Source organism: Desmodus rotundus, chromosome 4 (genome assembly GCF_022682495.2).
Source record: "Desmodus rotundus isolate HL8 chromosome 4, HLdesRot8A.1, whole genome shotgun sequence".
NCBI lineage: Eukaryota > Metazoa > Chordata > Mammalia > Chiroptera > Phyllostomidae > Desmodus > Desmodus rotundus.
Window position 1 is genome coordinate 7,379,387 of NC_071390.1, and position 26,235 is coordinate 7,405,621.

The window sequence follows — 26,235 nt, forward strand, 5'->3', positions numbered from 1 at the left end:
GAAACACAGAATGACACTTTCCTGTCTCACCTGTAAGAGCCACAGCTGAGCCCTGCCCTCGGGACGCACAGGTGGACCTGCTCGGGGTGTGGGGCCCCGGTCCTGCCCTGTGCACACCTTCCATACTCCCCCGGCCTGGTCTCTTGGGTTCAGGGAGTGGCCTGGCCTTTGGGGGACTGCCAGCGGCAGTGAGGGCCCCCCGCCCCCACCCGCACAGCACCCAGCCCTGTGTGCAGTGAGGCAGAGAACATGAGGCCTGGCTGGAATTTCCTTTTTATTCATCATTTCTGTAAGTTATAGACCTGTAAATTCTCAGCAATAATTTATAACAGTCACATCTCATATTAAGAACACAAAGACAGAAAATTAAAGCACAAAGATTTCAAAAAGGAGGTTAGTGTAATACATCACAGAAGGAATTAAAATTCAAAAGATCAAAGACCCCACATACCAGAACAAAACATAAAGCTTAACATTTCCCCGTGCGCCCGAAATTACAAAACGCAGCCAGTGCTCGGACTCGGGGTGAACAGCTGTGTGTCTCCCAGGCCAGGAAACAAGGGTGCTTTGGTCCGTCCCCGTCACTGATCCCATCTGAAATGACTGTAAATAAACACAGGCACAGCACATACTAGAGAACAGGTCTCATGAACCTTCTTACCATAGATTTTTCAAACACCTTTAATCAGTAAGAAAAGCAATTCAGTCACTTGAATTTTAAGTTTAAAAAAAATTAAAGTATTTTCAAAGACTTTTAAACTCTCTCCAAAAGTATAAAATGTTCTACACTTTGAAAATCTGGAGCGTTCACGTTTTCCTGTGAGATGAACCCAGGACACAGCGCGAGCTCCTGGTTGTGAAAGTGTCCCATACAGTCGTGCACAGTGAGCCTTCGAAGCGCGGGAACACAGCTCAAGGCCCCGGGGAAGGGACAGCATCCCCATCCGCCTGGACTGCAACCGTGACCACAGGCAGAGGGACGGCCGCCTCACCGGGCCGGAGGTCAGATTTCCTGGCACACATTTACCCATCACTCTTCAGCCAGTTCCTGTTTGGGAGACTGCAGCTCACTCAGTAAATCTCTGCCAGCTGCTCCAGCCTTTGAAGCAAAAAGAACCGCTCCCTGCTTAAAACCGAGGTTCTTCAGACTTCGGGCATAATCTGCATATATGGCAGAGGTGAGTCTCTGTGAACCACGGTTAAGGAGCAGAAGGGCAGCGAGGGCCTGATTCCATGCCACACAGGCTCCCACAGGTGAGAGGGAAGGGACTGCGGACTGTGCCTGGCTTGGGGGAGGCGACGCCCACATTGTGGTGTCACAGTATTAAGTACCCACTGAGCCCAGAGCCTCCCCTTCTCCTGGAGGACCCAGCTAACGCCTCCCTGGTTCTCGCACAACCTCCACGGACCACAGTCGCGAACAAGAACGACGGCAGGCGAGAAACGTGCACGCCCCGGTGCCGTCTCCATGTCTGAGAGGCTGGCAGCTTGGGGGCACGTCTGGCTTCAGAGACAGGTTCCACTTATAAAGCCTGACCCCCGCAGGAGCTCCAGACAGCTGAGCTCTGGATTTCTAGGTAGCCCTGCTCCACCTTGTTCTGATAGTCAAAACGGCTCCTCGGAGCGACAGCCAGCTTGACCAGTGCTGAGATACAGGACCTTGAGTAAGTTTAAGTTCGGTTTAAGTTTCTGTAATAAAAATGTACAGAAAACCAAGTATCTGACATGCAGAAATGAGACTACCATGTAATAAGTCAAGAAAAAGTGCAAGCGGAACAGGCAGGTCTGCAAATGAGAGGACGGGAAAGTTGTATTCTCAAGCCCATTCTTTTTAAAGAAAAGCATGTGACTCAGCTGACACATAGAAGAGATAAAATGTCCTGGTCACAGAGGCCCCGGGGACTTGCCTACACTTTCCAGGACCCGCCTCTCGGAAGTGCTGTGTCTTGTCCCAAGTCACTATAGGTAACGACGAGTCTTCTTTATTTATTCCTGTAAATATTTTCCAGACAAACGTCAATTTTTCCCCCCTGGAGTGCACTGTTTTGAAATAGAGCTGTGTTAAAGTAGCAGGCTCCTGTACCTTTCCTAAATGACTTACCTGCTTTTAAATTTCAACAAGACATTACCGAGTTTGGGATCCGTCCCTCTCACAGTCCCTCCTGCTTCTGTGTCGGTCTTGGAGCCGACGCCGCCTGTTCTCCCCAGCCCCCCCCCCCACCCCGACTCTCTCGGCTTCAGAGAACCGGGAGGGGGCTCTCTCCATGCCCTGCGGCCCCTGCCATGCAGCCCCTGCCCAGCAGCACGGCCAAGAGCGGTTCTAACGCCCACTCGGTCATCTGCTTCCCCGGGATGACACCCTGGCAAAGGATATCTGTGTCCTCGCTGACTTCAACTGCACCGTACTGGAGACAAGCTTCCATGAATAAGGCAGCTCGATCGAAGTATCTCATGCTGCTCCACAGACAGAACAGAAGAAGAGTTACGCACTGTGATGTGGGGCGTCTGGCGGCAGAACCGCCCGAGCACGCATTTCTATGTAAAGACTGAGACGCGTTTTCCCTGGAGACCCAAGTGCCACGTGAGTTAGGCCAGCGCCTCTCCGCGTCCTGGCCTACACAGGGAAGCAGGGGAGCGCACTCGGGGCCCGAAGCCCAAGCTCTCGTTTATTAATACCTAAAAAATGTGGGACAGCTAAAATACACAGAAATCTTCCAAGACAGGACAAGCATGCAAGTGCCCAGTGTCCGCATTTAGTAAGTAATCTTCGCCATATTTACCCCGATCTGTCTACCTCCCTTACTTTTAAATAGATCACACGTCCCATAACAGGTTATGGGCTTCACTCTTCGAGATTTCCGGGGAAGACCCTGCCACGTGCCCCACTCTGCCCCCTTCCCTCTGCTCTCCGGCCTGCAGCACAGCTGCCCTCTCAGCGGAACCGTCCCCACTTCTCTGAAGGCTCTCGCCATATTCTTTCTAAACAGGCACCTGTTCAGTCCGACCCGTGCGGAGGCAGGAATCTCTCACAGCCCCTTGAGCAAAGAAAGAAATACACATGGACTGTTCCTCCTGCTAGTTTTTTGTAAACCTAGAACGCACGCTTCTCCCTTCGCTCCAGGCACCACGCGAGCGAGCGTGAAGTGATCAATCACAGCCGTGTACCTGTGAAGCATCTCGGCCACGCTGGAAAAGCAGCCCAGGGAGAGGAGGACCAGAAGGGCCTTTGACTTCTGGTTGACTTGGGGAGAGCAAAGGTGGTCAACCCACCGCTTTAAAACGTCGGCACACTCTTCAGGGTTCAAGCGGACCTGAGAAAGACGCCCGTGTTAGAAACGAAGACACCTGCACTGTACACGTGTGAAAAATGCATTGAGATGGGACCTGCTCCTTGGAGGCGAACCGCCAGGCTTTGCTCTGCAGGCGCGCTGCCTGGACGCTGCTGCTGACGGTGGCCAGGATCAATAAGGACCCAGGCCTGTGGGATGCGGGGGCCCGGCGGCACCCCTGGGCTGTAGCTCACACCCCAGCAGGGAGAGGAGGCAGCAGCTCTCAGTAATCTAATCGCTACCAATGTAAATTGCACCTGTCAAAGAGAAGCTAGTGTCACTGACGCGCATAAAGAACAGGAGGATGAGCGTTAGGAGAAAGTATTTGCAAAGCGGCTCTGCAGCCCCCAAATGCTAACTCTGGGGTGAAGAGTTCAGGATTGAAACTTCCACCCCGAATGCTCGGGGCCCCGGCCGGGATCACCTACTTTGGCCAGCCAAGCCGCGCGGCTCCACTCGCCGTACGTCTGCAGGTAGCGGCAGGCGTCCGCAGCTTTGTCTATCAGGCAGAGCAGCTGCACACCCTCTGGAAGACAAGACGCAGTCCTCCAAAACACTGCAGACAGCAAAACCGCCCTCTGACCCCAGCTACTCGTGTGCTTTTACCTGCTGGACACGCTCCTGACTTAAACATTTAAAATAAAACATTAAGATAGAGTTCTACAATGTTGCCACTCAAGGAACCAAGTAGGAAGCACGATATAGTCCCCAAAATACACAGGTAAAGCATATCTCACTCCCTGGTTTTCATCATTTCAGTTTGCCTAGGTCTGTCCAATTTATGCCTATTTCTTGGCATTTATTAATTAATAGTGCCCCTTTCACTCTTAAAAAAGTGTTCTGGTTTAGAGGATTAAATTACATAGTTACCTTCTAAAGAGCTGGCGATAACCTTCCTGGCTCTCTCCAGCACACACAGAAAGGCAAGCAATCCCCCCACCATCAAACCCTCTGCTGGGAGCGGCCGGCCTCCCGGAGCGCCGGCACCCACCCGCAAAGTGAGCCTCACCTGCCAGCTTGCCGTTGGCGATCATGTTGGTTGCCACCAGCTTAATGGTGCTCTGGGAGGGGCCGGACGAGGTGACGGTGGTGACCAGACAGGCCTTCAGTGAGTCACAATAATAGTGCTGGTTATCTGCACTTGTCTCCAGCAGCAGCTGCACAGCTCTGTCTGTCTGAAAAAGAAACAGTTCTTCTAATTGTTTTCCTCCAACATAACCTTTTCACTTCGTAATTCGGGGCACTGGAAGTTGGAGCTGAAGGAAGACTTCCATTTTCAGAAACCGCTCATGAGTGCTCTGCTGACACACACAGAAACCGAAGGAAGGGACTTCGCTGCCCTTGGCACATACTGCCAGCCCCAGTGGGGCTCGCAGGCGCTCCAGGGACCGCTCGTTCCAGCGCTGCACCCGCCGGTTCAGAGATGCGGGAACAGAACCAGACTGGGCCTCACTCAGCTTTACGGAGGCCAGAATTACAAGACGGTTAACCATGCCATGTATTTTTGCTTTTCTAGAAGATTTGCTGGTTTTATTTTGAGAGAAAACCTAAATTCATACTTATACTTTTAGAGAAACATTATGTTGCATGCGTGCCTGTGTGTATGTGTGTATGTGTGTGTGTGTGTGTGTGTGAGAGAGAGAGAGAGAGAGAGAGAGAGAGAGAGAGAGAGGGAGAGGGAGAGAGAGAGATGTGATGCTCTGAAATACTATTCAACTAGCAACTCCGTAAATTATAAAACTGACATACTTGACCCAAGAGAAGTAGCTGGTCTGTACATTTCCGCGTGTGATCATAAGTTGTCCGTTTCACTTCCTGCAGATTAACCCTTTCAAGCTGAAATTTCTACAGTGGGAAAAAAAAAATTAAGCCTGGGTTAAAAGACTTTTGAATTACTTAAATTTTACTATACTTAATGTCATTTTAATAAACACTACTTTGACTTGCAAGGTTATTAACCAACTTTACAGTAATCCAACAGTTTAGTAAGAATCTGAAACAAAAAAAGGCTGACGTGAGTTATCATTTGGATATAGGTTACCCCCTTACAGAAGCTGGAACTTGCCTGGAGCTGGATGAAAACCCCTACATATCCTGAATTTATGAGGGGGCCACCCACCAAAAACTGTGGAATTATCTTCTAGAGGGCGGGCCCCTTGTGGTACAGGCTTTCCCCGATAGGTGCGTGTTCTAGGAACCCATCTGGATCAGGGTACCAGCTGGTGGTGTTGTGAGAGGCTGCGTTCGGCTTCAGTGCATTTTTTTTGAAGACTCAATGCATTTGCCCATTTCATGATGGGTGATTTACGTGTGCACCTGACCACACTGTTCTGAGTGTTTAGCAGTTTTTGACCGAAACAGCATGACCTATGCCCCACTCTCCCTATTCACTTGATCTTGCCCCAAGCAACTTTTTTTGCTTTCTTTTGTTTCCCCAGGTGAAAAAAGTCCTCAAAGGGAAAAACTTTGTTGACGTGGAAGAGGTAAAACAAAAAACGGCAGAAGCACTAAAAGGTATCAAAGTCGATGAGTTCAAAAACAGTTCTGAGCAGTGGGAAAAACGTCGTCACAGGTGCACTGCATCAGACGCTGAGTACTCTGAAGGGGACTGAAGTTTAAACACATAAAAATAAATACACAATTTTTGTAAGTAAATTCCGGTTTTGGGGGGGTCCCCCCTCATACTACAGATTAAAAAGTTTTGAAGCTACCTCTTTATATAAGAAATAGCAAATTCAAACCAAGTGAAAGAAATATTTGTTATTTGTAGAAAACAATGAAAGAATTAAACCTTCTAAGTTAAAAATTTTTAGGTAAAGAAGAAAACACAGACTGTTAATCATAAAATTTCAATGTGCATCAAAAAACTCAGTAAACGTTTATAAACTTTTCAAGTCCTGGATCGGGTCTTTTTTTATGCAAATGTGCGAAGGGACTCATTTCCGTTGTGTGGGCCTTAACTTAGTTCCAAAGCTCCCCAAGTTGAATACACTTACAAACACGAAAGTATCAGATGATAGCTCCACGGTTTTCCTTTGTGATGTACAATACCTGAAAATAGGCATTCTCACAGAGTATGTCGTAGCATGTGTCTAGCGGGTCGCTCAGGCTGTCCTGCAGGGCAGCTTCCTTCGCAGCCGGCGCGCTGGCGGCCCGCGCGGGGGACAAGCTGTGCAGGTAGTGCGCAGCGACGGTCCAGAAGTGCAGCTCCGACTCGTCGCCGTACAGCCTGGGGAGGGGAGACCGAGGCTGCAACTGCACTGGCTGCCACTGCGCTGGCTCACACAGCCCTGCTACTGGGGCTCCGACAGCACAAGGGCCTGGCTGCAGGGCCCCAGCAGCCCAGACCCCGGCAGCCCGGACCCCCTCTGTTCCGTGGTGCGGGCAATGCGCAGGCAGCCTGGGCCGCTAGCGCTGCCGCCGGCCGTCAGCGCACCTCCACTCTGAACCACCGCCCACATTATGGGAGAAGTTCTGGGTAACCGGCTACTGGAGGGACAACTCACGATTTATTCTCTGGGGAGTGGAAGGAAACGTGTCTTAGGAGTGACAGCTGTACTGTGCTGTGAAAGTATAGGTTATTGATTCTAAATATAACATTGGTATATTTAAGGACATGCCCTTTATAGCTGATATTTTGAAACACACATTTTAAACAGCTGTCTGTAAGAGGAAATCTTTTCAATCGAGAAGGCTTAGGTCTCATATTAATTATAATTTTTTCTATTTGTTATTACTTTCAAAATTGTCACATTGAAGGATGAACTAGAATATTTTTCTAAAATCTGAAAGAGTCTGATCTTAACTAACAATCTGTAACAAGAGAAATGAGTTAACCTGCAATTCTTTGACTCTTACACAGAATGCTTCAAAAAGTGTTACCTGGAAACAAGCAGGCATCTTTGCAGGAGAGTGAATTCTGGATCCAGCAAGAGGCTCTTTATGTCACTGCAGACAGGAACCCAGACAAGGCAAGAAAGGCACTTTCAATTAAACAATAATGCAGGGAAATAAATCGATATGCTCTAGACATGGAGAATTCCGCTCAAAGGGTGTGTTTAGAGCTTACAGAAGAAGTTCTTTGCCATGCCCCAACACTGCAGAAGCTTCTAGAGCGTGTGTGCTAGGTGGGGGCTGGAGAAGTGGTGCCTGTCGGCTACCCCAGGGCTGTGAGGCCCCAGCTGTGGCCGACGTCCTCGCCACACTCCAACTCAGGGTTTTGAAAACACAAACAGCTGCCTAACCACAGGGAAGAGAATGTCACTGCTGATAAAGCGACTTCGCTGATCATCTGGAACAGAATACACCTGAAAGAAGCTGCACTTACTCTTGAAGTTACCCCTGAAATAAAATGTCTAAGGAAGAAAGGCTAGTATTCTTATAAACTGATATTTCTAAAATAGCCAGATAGAGAATATTTATAATTTGGGGTGGGGGGAAGGAGAGATATTCTTTAAATCTATTCTTTTTCACTTAAATATAAATGTTAACCTTTGTATGGAGAAAACAATCATGTAATTATTTTGAATCTGACATCAACAAAGCATTCTATTATGGACAACTTATGAAATATTATAATCACATGCAATAGATCACATGTAGAACAAAACTGTGTTATGTTTTACTCAGAACTCCTTTGCAATACCTTTCCTAACACACACTAAATGCTCCTGGCTCGGGGGCACAGTGATTTCGTCACCGGAACCATGAGCAGCCCTGTCCAGAGCGCCCACTTGGGACACCGGAGGCCGGCACACGGGAATCGCCTGGGTGTCCCCTCGAGCAGGCCCGCAGGGAATTTGTGGCAGAGGCAGGCTGGGCTGGGGGGATGCTCACCCTCCAGAGCTACTCCTGCCCTGACAGGAGGCCAGAGCAATCGGACACTCGGGGACTTGCTGAGACAGGGGCTCTGTCAGTGGAACTATGAAGTAACTGCTTCTCCCACACACAGATTCTCCAGGGACACAAGCCTCTGCGATTGACAATGGTCTCTCCTTGGGTCACAGATGTTTTCTAAAACACAACTTATTTTCATCTTAAATAGCCTGAATTATTGTATTTTCCTCTCTCATATTATCTTCTAATAAAACATAATTGGAGTGCTTACTTAGACAACGAATTCAACTGCTCTTGCAGGAGATTCTTAATTTCTTCATTTTCTGGATAATCACTGTACAGGAAAGATTTTGCATGAGTTCATTATCTCTTCATTTATAACCACTTATTTTTTCAGCAGAAAAAAAGGTACGTTAATTGTCACCTCTTTGTCGTCCTTGGTTGGAAACCTGGTTGTACAGTGTACTCGGGAGCCCACCAACCATCTCTAACACCTGCTTCTTTCTTAACTGGTCATAGCAGGCAGTGAGTAAAGAAAGTCTATGACTTTCAGGAAAGCAGGAAATTTACCAGCGGGCTCCCAAAGCTGTCAGGTTCAGAGTCACGTTACTGAGGAATTCAGCGAAGACTGAAGGGATCTGCCCCTCCTGCTCCGCCACATGCACCTGCGCTCCCGGCGGAGGCGCTCCTTGGGGCACAGACACGGCCTGCGTTATCTTTTACCCTCCCGCCTCATGCCTACCTGTGCACTCCACGTGGCACAGGTTCACAACCACTTGTGGGTTACTTAGTAACTGCTAGTGACAGTTTCTGTGAATTTATTTTTGCAGTGAGGCAGGCTCTGAGGTTTATGAAACATAAAATACCTCTGAAGCAGGCCCATTCTTGGGGCTTTTAAAAAGATTTAAGCCTGGCCCCAAATTCCTCTCGGCCTCCGCTGGCTGTCTGCACACTCATCATCATCACACCACGCTCAGGCTGCAGGACGACTTGCGGCCGGCCGAGAGCAGCGCGTGTGCCCCCAGGTGCCCGGCTCACACCTCCACGAGGGCCCCAGAGGGCTGGGAACGGAGGCAGACTGGCCCTTCTCTCAGTGTGTCTGCAGTCTCTGCCTCAGCTTGGTTTTAAGGTTCTAATCCTTTTAAGTCCTGCAGTGCAGGCCCCTGCTGATTTTCATGGGTGTCCTTCACCCCCAAGAAAATTAAAAAAGGAAAACAGAAATGGAAAAACTTACACATGAGAAACATCCAAAGAATACTGCCCGTTCCACGGCTGGTGTAGCAAGAACGCTTTCAAGGCGAGGGAGGCCCTTGGAATGAGGAGATACGGGCACCACACCGGCTCTAGATGAAAGTGAAATTTTTATCTGCTCTGAAGCTTCCTTTACAGACAGTTTCCAGACAAGTCAGCAAAGAGCTAAGAAGAGATCTGGTGGTAAGTGAGAGCGTATGGCCAATATAATCACTACTAAGACACTGAGGAGGGGTGAGATTCTCTTCGTTCAAACGGACTAATATATTGTTCTCCCCCTTTTAAAGATCTAGGTGTCCTGTATGGTAAGTAACAATAACAACAATCCTGCTTGAGTAAAGATTCAATGCAACAATTCAACAGGCATCAGTGTAGCTGACCATTTAAAATACCGTGGAACGACAATCGTACTTACCAGTACCATCTTATACCATTCGACATCTTTGCTTTTCTGAGACTATTAAACTAACACGGCTCATCAGCCCTGAGCTTCTCGAAAGGGATCAGGCTGACTCCGATCGAGTGTAGTCTCAGGTCTCACTTAGAAGGGCCACCCTTGAACAAAAGCGCTATCTTCCTAGAACCCACCACACAGCAGTTGGCTCGCTGAGGACACAACACACAGGATTTGACTGCTTCCCAAGACATTCCAGGGCAAAGCAGCAGAAGACCAAAGGCTCCAACACCAGACCACCAGCTGACTCCCCACGACCACACTCCACCAGACTCAGGGTCTCAGACACAGTTCTCTGGGCTCTCCTGGCTTCCACGGACTCAACCTCAATGCCACTCCCGCATCCCGCAGTAGCTTCTTCCCAGGGACCCCTTGGATGTGTAATTTACACGAAATTACACAAATCCACAGTGCTGTTGCAGGTAAGTGACCACACAGAAGTGACGCTGGGCTGCCCAACACGAGGCCCTCTAGTCCTGCGTGGCTACTGGGCCCAGGAGATATGGCTAGTACAACAAAGACAATTAATTCTTATCTTACTTAATTTTAATTAAAAACTAATACTTGGATGACATTTAAGAATATTTGGGAGAACCTGATATGTGACTACTTTCCAAGTTATAAATTTTATAAAATCTAGATACAACTCCAGTATTTCTGCTGAAAATTTATCCTCCGAATTGAGATATCCTCTAAACGAAAATGCATGGTGGATTTTGAAGACTAAAAAATGTAAAATATCGCCTTAGTAATTTTTAATAATGATTTTATATTAAAATGGTACAATTTTGAATATACTGGCTTAAATAAAATTTTTATTAAAATCAATTTCATCTGTTTCTTTTTACCTTTTTAATGTGGTACTAGAAAATGTAAGCTTACCTTCGTGGCTCACGTTGTATTTCCATTGGACAGACCTGCTTTAGAACTGTTCATTCTATACAGCTAAGTATAAATCAAGTCACAGATGAAGTATTTTATGTGGACTTTTCAATTTCAAAGTTGGAAAGTGGTCAAGAACATTTCTAATATTACTTTTTTCACAACCCAGAGTTTTAATATTGATTCAATAAAATCACCTAAAGTGCAGTCCATATTCAAAAGTCCCCTGTCACCTGCTAGTATCCTGGTAGCTGCACTCTTTCCAAAAAGCTGAGGTCCAGGCCAGGCTCCAGCCCGCACTGGCGTGTCCTCTCTCTCTAGTCTCCGCTGCTCTAGGACAGGCCTCCTGCTTTGCTTCTGACCTTAAATGACGTTTTCATTTTCTAAGAGCCAGCTGTCTTAGGACATGGCCTATGTTCCAATTTGTGTATGTTGAGCATCAGACTCAAGTTCAACATCTTGGGCAGGAACACCATGCAGGGGACGGTGGGTGCCTCCCACTGCACCCCATCAGAAGGAGCGTGTTAGTTGGTCCCCTTCCGGTAACACTAAATCTAATCATCTACCTAGTTAAGGGGAATTCACCAGAGCTCTCTCTAGTCCCGCTACTTTTTCTCTTCAAAATTAGTAAGATGACGGGGAGATGCTGAGAGTGAATTTCCTATTCCAAAAATCTTTCCACCCAGTGACTGGACATCCACTAATGGTCCTTACTCGAATCAATTATTGTAATAAGAGTTGCAAACTGGTGATTCTCTAATTCTATCATTCTGTCTACATCTATCACCTGGCATTCCTCTGTAAGCATGAGCTTTCCCTTCTCGCCCACTTCCCATTTGTTGATGAACAGCACCATGAAGTGGTGACTTCACTCAACACCAACGCCAACGCCACCACTGTGCTATGCCAGCGGCAGCGCCTCCCCCTGCGGGCAGCGCCGGGCAGTGCTGCCCTCCTCACAGATGATGTTTCTAAACTGCTGAGTCTTTGGTAATCTGATAGGTGAAAGAAGATTTCTTAGTGCAGTTTTAATTTATATTTTTCTTATGAATAAAGTCGAGCATCATTTCATATGGTTAGGGGCTATTTGCATATCTTTTATTCCCCTCTGTGGACAACCTGTTAATGACCTGCACATACTTTCACCAGGTTATCATCAGTATTTTGCTTTGCTTATAGCTTCTTTGGCTATGGAAGTTTAAAAAATTTTTTCCACTTACTCAAATTTATCATTTCTTTTATACCTAGTTATAAGGGAAGGAACATACCAGTAAGAATGAGACTCACCTGTCTACTGAACCGTTAGAACCCGCACTGGAAGGCATGGGGGGTTAGTTCACCTAATGCTCTTCCTATCCATCCCTAAAGGATGGCAATCTTGTCATTCTCAAATTTTCGAGTCAGCCCCTTTGGCTTTCAAACAGTAGTAGCTGCTGCCTTCAAGTCACAAAATGTTTGGAAACAGGAAACATCAGGGAACAAAAAATTAACAACACAAATTAAACAGGGAATAGTTCAAGGACTGTCTCCATCCCTACGTGGAAGCTACGTGGAAGTTTCTCACTCTATGGGCAAATGAAAAGACACGGGGATCTTCTTAGAAAGCAGCGCTGCGGAGCGTTTACATAAGGTGAGCAAGACAACATTTAGGAAGTCTGAGTGAGCGGAAGGAAACGTCCTATTTTTAAAAACAAATGTGCGATTCTCCAAAGCAAAACAGAGTTGACAGCAGCCCATGAGCATGAACAAATTGAAAGTAAACTCGATCACCTCCCACATTCAAACGAATTAACCCCGTCTCCTCAAGGGTAGAGATCAGCCAGGAAACACCTGCGACCGCCTCACAGCTGGAGGAACTCCCCTGCAAGAGCTCGCTCCCTTCTGGAAACGACCCATGAGAATGAAAAGGCAGTGCGCATCTTTCTCCTTCTCGTAGACGCAGTGTGCCTGGTCTGCGCCGCAGCTATCAGACAGGCCGATCAGACACCCACACAGGCCGTTAGCTGCCTGTCGGACAGCAACGCAGGAAACCAAGAGCTAAAGAGCCGAGAAGAAAGCAGCGGAAAAACTACTCCACCACTTGGGGGCAGCAAATGTCCAGGTGAGCAGGCAGTCCAGGAGTGACAGGACCCTGCTTTGGTGATTCTGTTCACTGGGACTCATCCAGGGGGAAGAAGGGAGACAGGCGACATCACTGACACTCTGGGCAGGACAACTGCTCACCACCCAGATCGTTCCACACTCCGCAAGCCCCAGAGCACCCCCAGACCTCCTCACACTCCCCAACGCGACTTTCCAAATGCCCCAAGTGAGAACTGCTAGAGAGGACCTGGAACGCTGAGGCAGGTGAGGAGGAAAGGTTTGGGCCGAAACCTGGTTCTAGAAGGCTTCTTTCTGCATGTGCTCACATGGGAACAATGTGCTGGGCGGCGGCCCACAAGCTGGGGAGGAAGTTGGACTGAAGTCGCTGACACCATGTCAACATTATGGGAGTGGAAAGTCATCAAACTGGAATGTTACTAAAGAAGTCTCATACTCTTGGATTCCTTTCAGATGCTGCTAAAAATATTGAGAAGTTTTATGCTATTTTATGCTCCTGATAATAAGGCAGCAGGAAGGATTCTCCAACTCACAAACCGGATTCCAATCTTCTACCTGTGTGACCTCTCCCTTGACTTGGGGTGAGGGGCGTCAGACAAACGTAAATGAAGAGGGGGCAGAGGAACAGGACTACCTAAGCTGTTCTAAAAAAACAAAACGGATTTGAATCACCAATCATTTATGATATTCTCTACTTGTTATTAATGAGAACTGAAGAAATATATTAAATATGATCTATCAATGCCTCTGACCTAGAGTGATTTTATTTTTATCCCTGACACCAGTAAGTCCAAATTATATTTCTAATTCCCCTCAATGGAAATATATTATGTCAAACATGTTTTTCCAAGACAAAATAAGCACACACCTAGAGGTAAATACACAGCCATCTTTTTCCTAACTGCATGTTTACACCATCACCAGTTTTTATTCTCTACCATTTATCGAGTGTTGTTCTGAGTTTTAAGTTCAGTTTGTATATTGTACGCACGACTTTACTGACCTTTCCCCATTACTACTTAAATTTTTTTCCCTCTTTCTGGCTAAGGCTGTCCCAATAGCGGTTAATTAAAAATTATTATTTTAATATTTGCCCAACTTTAAAAGAAAAATGCAATCTAAAATCTGGCTGCAGGCTAGATGTCCCAGTGTGGTGTTAAACAGTTTAAAGGGGTTACTGATGGGCTCTAATTTTGTAGTTAGTTAATTTAGTATGAGCTACCTTGGCTTTGGAGATTTTTGGAATCAAATGTTAAAGTAAAGGTCAAAGATTATATTCTCGCACTTCTTTACCTAGAACTAGTAACTAAGTTAACAGACAAATCATCCTGGAAGTTACCTCGATTTCCTGATAACGTTAGGTTGAAAATTAATGGCAGGGCTCCCCCTTCCCTGGGGGGACACCCTGGGGTCTCTGCGGAGCTGGCAAGTGTCTTACGGACACACGGGGAACGCAATGCTCAACTTCCGGCTTCACCAGGCAGCATCATGGCCACACAGTAGGAAGTGCTGGTGCCCAGATACAGGGACAGTGGTGCGCGGTGACAGAAACAGAAGCACACCTGATATAAGGGAGCCCGGCCAACATGAAGCAGCAACCTGGAAGTGCCTCAGGCAGGAACACAACACTAAGGAGCAGGTTTTCAAACCGTTACTGTCTCTGAGTGTGCAAAGAGCGACTCTACAAAGGTGCAGACAACTCCCAGAGCTGAACTTCCAGGCTGAAAGTCAGTCCATGACTAAACAAGTCTCTGACGGATTTTTCACAGATCGGACAGCCTGGAGCATACACCAAAGGCACGCTCAGAGAATACGTGGTGTGGGACGTCTCTGGCTTCCCTCCAATGAGGACAGGGATGTGTGGGGAACCGTTCCAAGCGTGGGAAATGTGGCTCAGCCCCCACAGTGGGGAGCGAGGTTGGCGGGCAGGACCCACGTCCATAGATAAGTTCTCCAGTGGGAAATCAGGCCTGCACTGTACCCAGACTGCTATGAGACTTGCTCTTGCTAAAAAACTCCCTCACCCTGAATTGAGGAAGCAAATGTTTACTGAGTATCTTTATCTTCCCAGAATCTGGGCTAGACCCTCCAGGTATGGGACACAGCCCTTTCAACCATTTACATTGCAAATGTACTCCTTTGATGTATTCAGTGACTTCCTCTCCTGTGTCTGCAAAGATAACCACCCAAAACAAACCTTTGTATAGTAAAGAAGACCTTTGATGTTAAGGGCCTCAAAAACCTATAAAGGCTGGTCACCCCAAGGCTCTTGGCGCTCCCCCCTTGAGGGAGTGGCCGAGGCGCTGAGAGGTGCTCTCCTCTTGAGAGAGTGGCCGCGCCGTCCCTTTTCCCCCACAGGACGTCTGTAGTCCGTGTGTATGTGTATTAGAATACTGAAACCTCAACAGCAGATCTTGCGGGCCGAGATCCGCGTCAGGGATGTGCCTCTATCCAGAAGTATCCTGCAAGGACAGCCACTGAATTCCATCAGAAAAGAGCTGCCTTTCAACCGAGCGATGGCTACATTCAATCTTCTCGTTCTTTTCTTAAAGTCACATACGAGATTATTTTCACTAAAACATTTTACATTCTTGTAAAAAACTACCACACAATAAAGGCTAAGACAGAACGATCACCAAACTTTGTTCTGATTGGCCACCTAACAACGCATGAGACAGGCATCAAAACTCACAAGGCCCAGACCACTTTCTGAAGCGACTCTTCAGTGACAGACGGTTGCAAACATGTGAGGCTCATTACTGAAAAGCCAGCGGCAGGCACCCTGTCCCCAGATTCGTGTCCCCTGATGAGTTCTAAATTCCGAGTAAGCCATCTTTATGAATGTAAACTTCTTTGATCTTTTGAAAAAGCACTCAGAAAAGGGTCAGAGAAAGGGCACTTGCCAAAACGGAGTTGGGCCTGGCTGACATCTGCAATTTCAAGGGCTCGGCATCTCAGCAGTAAAGACACCCAGGCTTAATTTCTTAAATTCGGGTCTTAGAAAGCAAGGACTGGAGGAACAGAAGAAGAGAGCACCTTGTACAAGACAGAGACTTCAAAGCGCCGGTCATTAGATTCCCATACCGGTCAACTCCTGGTCGTCCATTCTAAAACACGTGGGCTTCATAGACATCTCGAGGACTCGGATACACCCATCGTCTGAGGCCAGGATCACTTTATCTGACGTGCACCAGTCCACGTCCAATATCCGAAAGGTCACGTTTCTCCCGCTTCTTACACTGCTCACCATCTGCACCTTCAAGAGCGAACATGGTGGTCACTTTCAGAAAGAAAAGGAAGATGTGCATCCTTCTGGGTTACAGTCAAAGAGGGACGTTGCCTGTGGCAAAGGCCTAAGGCAAGTTCAAAACTGGAGTCTATCTTTGGGGCCTTTAAATGCAGTGTGCACGTAAAAGATAGTAGTAACATTGTAAAAAATGTGTTGAGCTGTCACCCTTGGAACAGAAATACTATAAAAAACTTTTCAGAAGGACAAAGTCACTCTAAGTCTGACGGACCCATCACGCAGTTTTCCCGTGTAAAGTGGAAGGGAGCAGCCCCCCTTACAGCGAACACATGGGGAGCTGGGCCTACCTCCTTCGTGTCCCACACTTCAGCTCCATCATTGTACATTGCTATTAATTTTTGGTTTCCTTTACCGGGAGCGAAACGAATCTTCCTCACCCAGCTGCGGTGTGTAGGTATCCCTCTGAGGACAAGCAAACAAAACCGGGACACCAGCATGAAGAAGGGTAAGCTCTCATCACCAGAAACTACGTCCCATGTCTCTATTTCCATTTTTGACAAGCTCTGGTGAAGGGGGAACCGCTTCACCCTCTGGGACTGGGGGCACATCTGACACAGGGTCTGCCCTTTAACAGCAGCTGGGATCACGTCCCAGTGCTTCTGTATGGGGCACCTGCAGATATGAGTGACCCAGAGCTCGGATGGAGGCCCGGGCCCTTCCTCCCAAGTTCAGTGATAAGAGACCCATATTAGGAGGTTACTTTTTTAAAAACCAAATGACAAGACTGCTTTCTTAACTCATACCTGGATACTCTGCCTTTCAAATCCCAAAAATTTAGGTTTCCATCTATGTCTCCAAGAACTAACATATCACCTTTCCAAGCGATGCAGGTAATACTACCCATACTTCCCTGGAAAAGAACAGCAATGAATACACATAAATTTCACTTACAACCTATCATAATAGAGCAATATTTTCACTTAATAACTGTGATAAAATAATAGATATTTTAATAAAACTTAACTATAAATGGTTTTGCCTTATTATGAATGCAATCAAGCACTAACAGACTTTGGACACTAAAACAGCTACCTAGCATATTAGTTTCAACTATGAAGAGACAGGAGATTTCAACTCGATTTACGTTAAGTTCTCTGAACTAGATTTATAGAGAATGGATGTCTTTTCAGAAAGAAATGCCTTAAAGAAAAGTAAGCTATATATAAAGAGAGAGAGAGAAGGAAAGAAAACCCTTACCAGAGAACTCCTGTCTCCAACTTATCTCTCACTGCAAAAGGATGAATAAATCTATTCCAGGGGAAAGTCAAAGCTGTTTCGTAACAATGGTGCAGCACTTTCTACTGAAATTGAGGATCCAGAGCTTCAGCGATACCTTCTGGAATAACGAAGGTGAAGAGATACTGTACCTCTGCACAATTTGAATGAACAGAAAGCTCTGCAAAGAAGTTCCGTACGGAAACACAAAGGTAAGGCTGCAACACTGTGGTCTGACCTCCAGGGTGGGCGGAGAGGGGCCTGCAGCTGGAACGGACACGTGGAGGCTGCGTGACAGGAGCTGAGGAGCCTGGGCTGTGGGGTCAGCCGCCTGGGTTTGAGTCCGAACTTTATCACTTAATTTGTTGTGTGATTTGGGGCACATTTACTTAATCTTTCTGTGTCTTGGATTTTATCATCAATAAAACAGGGTAATAAGCTCATGAAGCTTGAGGGGTTCCCATTAGCAATAATAAAATTATACAGGTAAAGGCTTTAAAACAATGCCTATTACACAGTAAAGAGTCAATACACACTAGCTATTAATAGTATTATTGCTCAATTACTTCTCTACTTATTAAAAAATCTTATTTTTGCATTTCCAGAATGATACAAAACCCCATATTTCGTTCTCATGGCAGCCACAGGAAGGAGGCGGCAAGCTCCAGGGGTTGCCAGGTAGACTATTAACACACTGGCACAACCGAATACCACGTAAACCGTAACAGCAGTCACAGGGCAGAAGGAGAACCAGACCAAAACTGGGTATTTTAACAGATTCAGTAATAAAAACAATGTTGAATAAACAGAATTCTGTATACTATGAAGCAACACTCCAAGATCTTATTTCTGTTCTCCTGACCACATTAACATGTTTAATGAAAAATTTGGCTTTAAATATATTAGTCTTGCAAACTTCCACATTTTTTTTTAAGATTTTTATTTATTTTATTTTAGACAGGGGGAAGGGAGGGAGAAAGAGAGGGAGAGAAACATCAATGTGTGGTTGCCTCTCATGCGCCCCCTACTGGGGACCTGGCCTGCAACCCAGGTATGTGGCCCTGACTGAAAATCAAACCAGGGACTGGTTGTCCGGCTGGCACTCAATCTACTGAGCCACACTAGGCAGGGCCACATTTTATAATCTTACTCTCAAATTTCTAAAAAAATCAAAATATTAAAGTTTAAATTTACCTAGAAGTCAGTGCTATCGGCTTAGAATGACAAATGCTTTGTGGCTCCAAGGAACCACAGTCAATGTGAGATTAAAAGTCAACAGAACGTTATTAGCTGACATGGATACATTGCTTACGTGGAAAACAGGGTGTTCGAAATATCAGAACTAAGACTGGCAGCAGAGCAGAGACGGTCATGCTTGCCCACTGTTCCAGTTTTCTGAATAAAGGCTGTCAACTAGAGACTCTCCACGCGAACATAATGTAAAACACACCAAGCCTTCCCCTTCTTTCTACCGGTTTTATATACTGTGTAACTATAGTATAACTAACCGTACAGTTATGAGGCCAGAATCCAGAGGGAAAGTGTCGACTCCAAACAAATTTTCAACACTTTACATTTGAGAGGAGGGTAACATAAATAATGAATTAAAATAGGCAAACAAAACCGCTGCCTAAACTCTACACTATAATTCCCAGAAAATATTTCAATAACAAAATAAAAATAACAATCCAAAACTAATGTCCATTACATTATACAGTAGATGCTCAAGTCCCTTTTTCTCTAAAAATAACCTACTCTAAAATACGCACTAATTTCACTGGAGGCTACACCCGTACTCCTCATTAGGTCGGTCACTCTCTGTGGAAGTGGTATCAGCTGCGGAATAAAAGGGACGGGCAGGGAGAACAGAGGCCCGCCGACCCTGACTTCAGATCTCCACAAAGGAGAGAAATTTAAAAGCTCCATGGCACAATTATCATCCTGCAAGACCCCCTCATAAAAAGGAAAACTCGTGTCAATGTCCAAAAATGTTAAACTTTTTGGGAGGTGAGGGTGGGGAACTGGCACCTCACAAGTCACTGGATTGTGCCTCCACTCCAATCTCCAGTGTCAAGTGACGAGAAAAGGGACTGAGCTGTTTCGAGTGGCGCTGGCGGAGCCTGGAGGGGCCTGCTGGGTTCCAAGGGAGCGCGAGAAAGGCAACCAGCTCTGCAAAGGGCAGCTCCACCAAACTGCCACCCTGCCCACAGTCTCCAACTGCAGTGTTCCTCTCCACGCGCTTACAAGTCGGGTTCCTTTTCCAAGATTAATGATCATAACTAGTATCAATCTTTCACACTTGCATTATTCATTTTCAACCTTCCAAACCAGTGAAAATTTTGCAACACTAGAGATGGCTCAAAACAGACTATGTCTCAGGTAGGACTTGTTCTATACAGCAGTATAAACGAAACTGCAGTTTGCGGAGCACTTTTTCGGGCTAGTTTCTGTTTTTAGGAGTGAAGGCTGTGTGCATGCCTTCCATTCTCCTACACCTGTTAATAAGGAACGTGTGGAAGCCAGCCTCTGAGAGGCCCCCATGACGCTGCCCTTAACGTGTCCCTTGGTAGTCACCACCCACAGCGAACAGGCGACCTGCGAACCAGCAGCACACTGTGGAAATGGCGGAGTGTGACTTCTAAAACTAGGTCCTAAAAGACAGCGCAGCTTGCTCTGCTCTCTGTCTTGGCCCATGCACCCTGGGTGAAGCCAGCTGCCAGGTTGTGAGGACACTGGGACAGTCCTGTGGAGAGGTCTGCAGGAGGTGGGACCGAGGCCACTGTTAAAGTGCACTGGCCATGGACCCTCCCGGCCCAGCCATCATCCTGACTCAACCTCACGGGACCCCCGGCCACCTGTAAAACATGGGGGCCGGCACGTGACTGAAACATGCCATTTTTGACGGCAATTTACAATATATACGTGTTTTTTAAGAAATCATCTCATGCCTCCACTTAACCATTATGACATCAGTTAACAAAAACATCTTCTTGACCTCTCCGTTAAAAACAACCTGTGAGGGCCATGCTGACACAAATCACTCACTACCAAACCTCAGGCAGAGCGTTCCACAAGCCCATAAGGGCGAACGTAAATTAGTAAATGTTAATGGTACTCTTATACCTACAACCTGATTATCATCCATAAATGATTCTAGACTGTAAATCAAACCCTTCAGGGCAATGCCTGAAATGGAGAGGAGAGATCTGGAGTCACACCAGCATCCGAGTTTAAAACTGCCATGTCACTGAGCTAGGGGCCTCAGTTTCCCCACAGAAAAAAATGCAAAAAATTCCTCATGGATTATTATGGGGGTAAAAATGAGTAGCACATGGCAGTATTTAATCAAAGTAGTTATAATGCTGCCTGTGGCAGTATGGAACAAGTTTAATCAACGGTAGCATCTCGTCCAATACTGAAGTTTGTTTACATTAGATTTTTCTGAAACAGCCTTCCAACTTCGGCATGGCTTCACTGGAAGTGGAACCAAGAAAACCTGTGATGAGAACTCGTGGTGGAGATTGAACCCTGGGCTGCACTCACGTCGGGTGGGATCCGAGCACTGTCCTTCACCGAGTTCCCCTCCACCGTGAAGTGGTAAACCTGGCCGTCCGCGTCGGTGAACACGAAGTGCTCTCGCGCAGAGATGTTCTGACTGAGTTCCGACTTACTTTCCGCTTCCTGCAACAAGCTTTGGGACAGAAATAAGATAAAAATATTTCATGTCCTCAGAATGACACCCATAATTAAGTTACCCAAAATACAGACGCATTAACAAGAGGTCCGAAACCATAAAAAAAAAGGCTGAAGCGAGTACGAGGAAAACACCGGTCACTCCCAAACCCGCGCCAGGAGAGCACACCTGCCCCGCGCAGAGGAAGGTGGTGCCCCAGACTCCGCACGGCAGAAGGGAGGCCCGGCCTGCACCCGTCATTCTCTCGGGCGGCTTTTATTTGTAAAATTGGTGGGGGTGGGAACAACACATAAATTTAGAATTCTCTCTATATTTTCTTTGGTGTACATAAGTGGCAATATGCTCTCTCTGTACATTCAATGTCCCGTCTCTTTGAATTGCAGAAGCTCAAGTCTATGGAACAGAGCAATCATTTCACTAATGGCTGTTACTACTGTATAGGTCAGTGGTTTTCAACCTTTTTCACCTCATGGCACACAGAAACTAATTACTAAAATTCTGTAGCACATCAAAAAATGTATCACATTTTTTGCTCATGTGTCAAAAGGAATAGGCATAGCGTTGATTCATTCACCCCATGCGGCTACTGCGGTGCTGGCTGCGGTCACTTTTTGTCTGACAGTCTAAGGGAAAGCAGGTCAGTGCCCCTGACTACACAGTCAGGTGTCACGCGTGTTAGAGATGCTTGCAGCCCCACCGGCTGAAGGTCCGTGGCATGAGTTACTGGCTGCACTAAGCAATGTGACAGTTAAATGAATTCTTCAGTAATCTGGGCGTGCACGAAAATACCAAACAAAGTGTGTTCAAAACCAGAGTGCAGCCTGCTTCTGGAGATGCCTTTGGATGCCACCTGCCGAGCCCCCAGCCACGACATGGGCACGGCAAAGGAGGTGGCAGGAAAGGGCGCACCGTACCTGATCACAGACGACTCGGCGATGCTCAGCTCTGTGTCTGAGACCACAGTCTGGCGGGCCATGGCCTCGCGGGTGGCCAGCTGTTTCTTTCGCAGGCTCTTCAGGTTGTGAGACGGTGACCACTCCTGTGAAGCAAAGACAAACACACCTAGAAGTGCTCGGTCTCCTCCGGTCTGGAATCCTTCTAGAACGTCTGGGCATACTCGCCGTTGCTCGGCTTCTTACTATTATTACACCTGAATTTACCATTTCTTAGAATTTATCTGTTTATAGAAAGGCTGAATGAATACATTTTAGTTAGAGCTTAACATAGGAGACTTCAATGGCAAATTTCCAAAAAGTCTAACATTCTGGTACTTTATTTTTTTAATAAAATGAACATAATACATTCAATGATGGCATCTCCTATTCCCTCCCCCCACCCTTGCGCCCACCCCCACAGGGCCCAGGGTGAGGTGATCATGTTCTGCAATCACTGCCACTGCCACCCACAGGTCCACCTCAAGCCTCCCATTTTATCTGTTGACTCCTTTATAGGCCCACCTACTTTAACGAACTTGATCTAATACCCTCTCAGATGCACACACTCTTACCGTGCAGTTATTTTGCACACGTACTGGCAGCCTTCACAAACAGTACTGTGTGGTCGGTTGCATCTGTTTTGAAGTCTTCCTGCTCAGCACAGTGTATCTGAGTCCCATCCCTGTTGTTTCTGCGCGCTGTGTCACATTCCACCTGTGCGCCCACCAATTTCCAGCCTGCCCTCTCAGCAAAGGGCACCCAGATCACCTCCCAACTCCCCTCGCGACAAAGGAGACTACAGCCAGGACCCCGACGGAAGTTCCCCTCCCGGCCAGGAGCTGAAGGGCTGCGGCGCAGGAGCTGTCAGGACAGCCTCACTGGCCCACACTCCTGCCGGCAGGGCGCGAGGGTTCCTACCGCCCACGCGGCTCCCACATCTGAGCTCTCTGCCTGGCCCTCCAGCTCGTTAGTCTAAGAGATGTAGCATGGTTATTTCACACTGCACATCTCTGAAGTCGGATGAGTTGGGCATATCTTCATCTGCTTGTTGGCCTGTCAGGCTTCTCTGGCATTCACTAACTGATCACATCCATGGTCCGCCTTTCCGCTGGGTGCCTGCCTTTCCAGTGTTCACACGCAGAGGTTCCCACAATGCCAGTCCCCTGTCCGTCTCAGGTACAGGAAAATTTCCTTCTCCGACTTCTCTTGCATATGCAACTTTGACACTGGTGTTCATCGTTGAAAGAAAGCACCAATCTTGACCTAATTAAGCACGCTAATTTTCTTTTTTTTTTTCTTTCGCCTTTTGGGTTGATTTTCTGATGTCCTATCCTGCCCCTACAACACAAATATTCTTCTACATTTGATTATATAATTTTATACTTTACTTTTTTACATTTTAGGTCTTTAACCCTATGGCGCTCACCTCTGAATACATTACGTATAGAGATCCAGTATTTTTCTCCATAAGGCAAGAGTTTTCCCAATACTGTCTTACACAAGTCCTCCCCCAACCCCTCCCGGCCCCAAACATATGCGCTCCTGTACTGTGTATTAACTACCCAAATATTCAGGGGTCAGTTAATGAGCTCTTACGACACTGGTTCATTTTCTGTTCTTGGGCCAATACGACATTCCTTGTATTTCCCTGGTTTTGTCAGTTGTACGACCTCAGGCAGAAGGGGCCCAACCCCCACCTCCCACATTACTCTTCTGTTTTTCAAGGCTGACTTAGCCATTATGACCTTTAGTCTTAAATAAACATTTTAGAGTATGTTTATCACGTTCCTCAAAACATCTAAATAAAATCTGAACTGGAATTGCAGTCCTGTAACATTAGCTTAACACATCCAAGAATAAGAGTTATCTCCATTTACTTAGATCATCTTCTCCAAACATGCATTTTTAACAAGAAAATACACGGCAGTAATGATTTCGACTCAAGGTAAAGAAACATATTCACCACATATATATACAACTAAACTGTTTACTTTTTAAATTATAACTTACCAAAGCAGTTATTGCAGGGAAGTTTTTGGACATTTCTCTAAGAATGGTACAAGTCCTGACATCCCATAACTCCAGGGGTTTATCTTTGAATACGACTGCCAAATACTGCCTAAAATAAACAAAGTTACCAGGTAAGCTCCCTTGTGCAAAATTTCCACCGTATGTAGTACAAGTAAAAAGTTCGGTAAATCAAACACCTCAGCTGACACATTCTAAACAGGGACAATTTAAACTATCATGTAGCCCTCACGGTCAACAGCCATCAGAAGGCGAAGCTCTAAGACGACCCTCGAGAGCCAGCCAGCCACACTCAGGCAAGCAGCCCAGCTCAGAAGACTCAGAAAAGGTGTGAGCCTGTGTCCCGGTGCCACAGATTATAGTGAGTGCCTCCCGGGGCTGTTTTCTCCTCCAGGACGTGAGGATTACCACCATCTATCTCTATGGGCTGCACGCAGGGTCGGGTAAAAGTGAAGTGAAAAATTATGTAAAGTCTCCATCACGCTGATAATAAGAACACGTGATAGACCAGGAAGATCCTGGTACTCAGTGTATGAAAGGACCTTGGTTCTCGGGCTCAGGACCAAGTCTGCTGCCTGATAATTATGTGACCTCCGACAAACCATGTGACCTTTTGGAATTTTGTGCTATTTACCTTTAAAATGGTGTTAAAGCCTGTCTTACCTACCGCACTGGGCACTATGAGGATAAAATAAAGGGACAGCACACATGAAAGAATTTCCTAAGTCCTGACGGGTTACTCAGTGCAATGCTGCATTTTTATTACAGCTGATACAAAGGCAGCCACAGGCTGCGTGTAAATAACCAATGTAAGACAGAATCTGGGACATGCTATAAAGATTCATTACAGGAGATTTATTTTGAAAACAGGGAAATGGCATTCTAGGCAGAGTTATAAATATGACAAATGGCAAAAGACAGGAAAGGACACAGGGCGTTTAGGGGGGAAACACGCCACCTGAAATGCTGCGTGAGAGCAACCGGCATGAGAATGAAGATTAAAATGAGAATGCTGGATCACTTCATGAAACACCTAGAACACCCTAAGATGCCACGCCAGGGTACGCAGAAATTAATTCTGCAGAGAGCAGTGGATCTCCAAAGGTTTCACAGCAGGGGATAATGTGATCAGCTGCTTCAGATTTATTAATTCAGCAGGCAAGACTGCCTGGAATAGAAGAGACCAGAATCCAAAAAGTCTGAGCAATTCTCAAATTTTTAAGTCTCGGGGCTCCTTTGCATTTAAAAAAATCATTGTGGACCTCCTGCAAAGAACTTTGTTTATATGGACTATAACAATTGATATTTTGCATATTGGAAATTAAGCCTAATAAATGAAAACTACATTATTTCATTTAAAATGAAAAAAGAACTAGCAAGATGGTCGGTTTAAACATAAGCCACGCTGACAACTATATTAATACAAATAATTTACATACTGCAATTAGAAACAGAGATTGTCAGAGCAAATAGAAAAATAAGCCCCAAATATATGCTGCCTACAAGAAATTAACTTTAAATATAAACACGCAGGTAAGCTACAAGTAAAGGGCTGGAAAAGATACACCATGTAAACACTAACCTAAAGAAAGCTGGAGTGGCTGTACTTAACAGGCAAAGCAGACTGACTTCTCAACAAAGGGTTTTACCCAAAACAAAGAGGTAATGATCATTTCACAGTGGTCAATAAACCAATTAATCTAAAGGATATAACATGACTAAATATTATGTACCTAATAACAGAGCTTTAAAATATCCAAAGAACTTGAGATCTTCAAAAGAGAAGGAAATCCACAAAGTTCAAAATATCAACACTCACTTATCTTTTAGTAATAGCTAGAAAAACAGGCAGAAAATCAGTAAGGATAACTATAAACCACGGCGAACCGACATTTACAGAATATTCTAATCAGCAACAGAAGAATATGCAACCTTTTCAAGCGCAGATGGAACGTTCACTAAGATGTACCACATTCTGGGCCATGTAACAATTACATGAAATTTAGAAGGACTGAAATAATACAAAATATACTCTCTGATGCTCACAGAAACTAGAAAGTAAGAGAAAAATACCTGGAAATCCTCCTAATATTTTGAAATTAAACAATGTATCTGTTAACACTCAACGGAAATTTAAAAGTATTATATAGTAAATTAAAATTAAGACTCACCATATCAAAAAAAAATGGAGGGTACAGGAAAAA

At 46.0% G+C, this 26,235-nt stretch overlaps 1 protein-coding gene across 4 annotated transcripts in view; it reads right to left on the reverse strand.

The window, feature by feature from the left end:
- Positions 1–255: 255 nt before the first annotated feature.
- The window catches only part of WDR11 (WD repeat domain 11), a 54,560-nt gene continuing 28,580 nt past the window's right edge, over positions 256–26,235 (reverse strand). For 2 of the 4 annotated variants that reach the window (XM_071221142.1, XM_053922534.1), the window contains exons 14-29: positions 24,014–24,122; positions 21,983–22,107; positions 20,918–21,065; positions 16,903–17,009; positions 16,447–16,561; positions 15,937–16,108; positions 9,400–9,508; positions 8,437–8,499; positions 7,212–7,277; positions 6,381–6,558; positions 5,079–5,174; positions 4,339–4,504; positions 3,758–3,855; positions 3,166–3,311; positions 2,374–2,454; positions 256–1,187 (exon numbers count right to left, since the gene is read on the reverse strand). In XM_071221142.1, the coding sequence (XP_071077243.1) occupies positions 1,031–1,187; positions 2,374–2,454; positions 3,166–3,311; positions 3,758–3,855; positions 4,339–4,504; positions 5,079–5,174; positions 6,381–6,558; positions 7,212–7,277; positions 8,437–8,499; positions 9,400–9,508; positions 15,937–16,108; positions 16,447–16,561; positions 16,903–17,009; positions 20,918–21,065; positions 21,983–22,107; positions 24,014–24,122 (1,936 nt within the window). In that variant the 3' untranslated portion in view covers positions 256–1,030. The remainder of the gene's footprint in view (positions 1,188–2,373; positions 2,455–3,165; positions 3,312–3,757; positions 3,856–4,338; positions 4,505–5,078; positions 5,175–6,380; positions 6,559–7,211; positions 7,278–8,436; positions 8,500–9,399; positions 9,509–15,936; positions 16,109–16,446; positions 16,562–16,902; positions 17,010–20,917; positions 21,066–21,982; positions 22,108–24,013; positions 24,123–26,235) is intronic. The other 2 variants (XM_053922532.2, XM_053922535.1) reach the window with 2 other exon arrangements.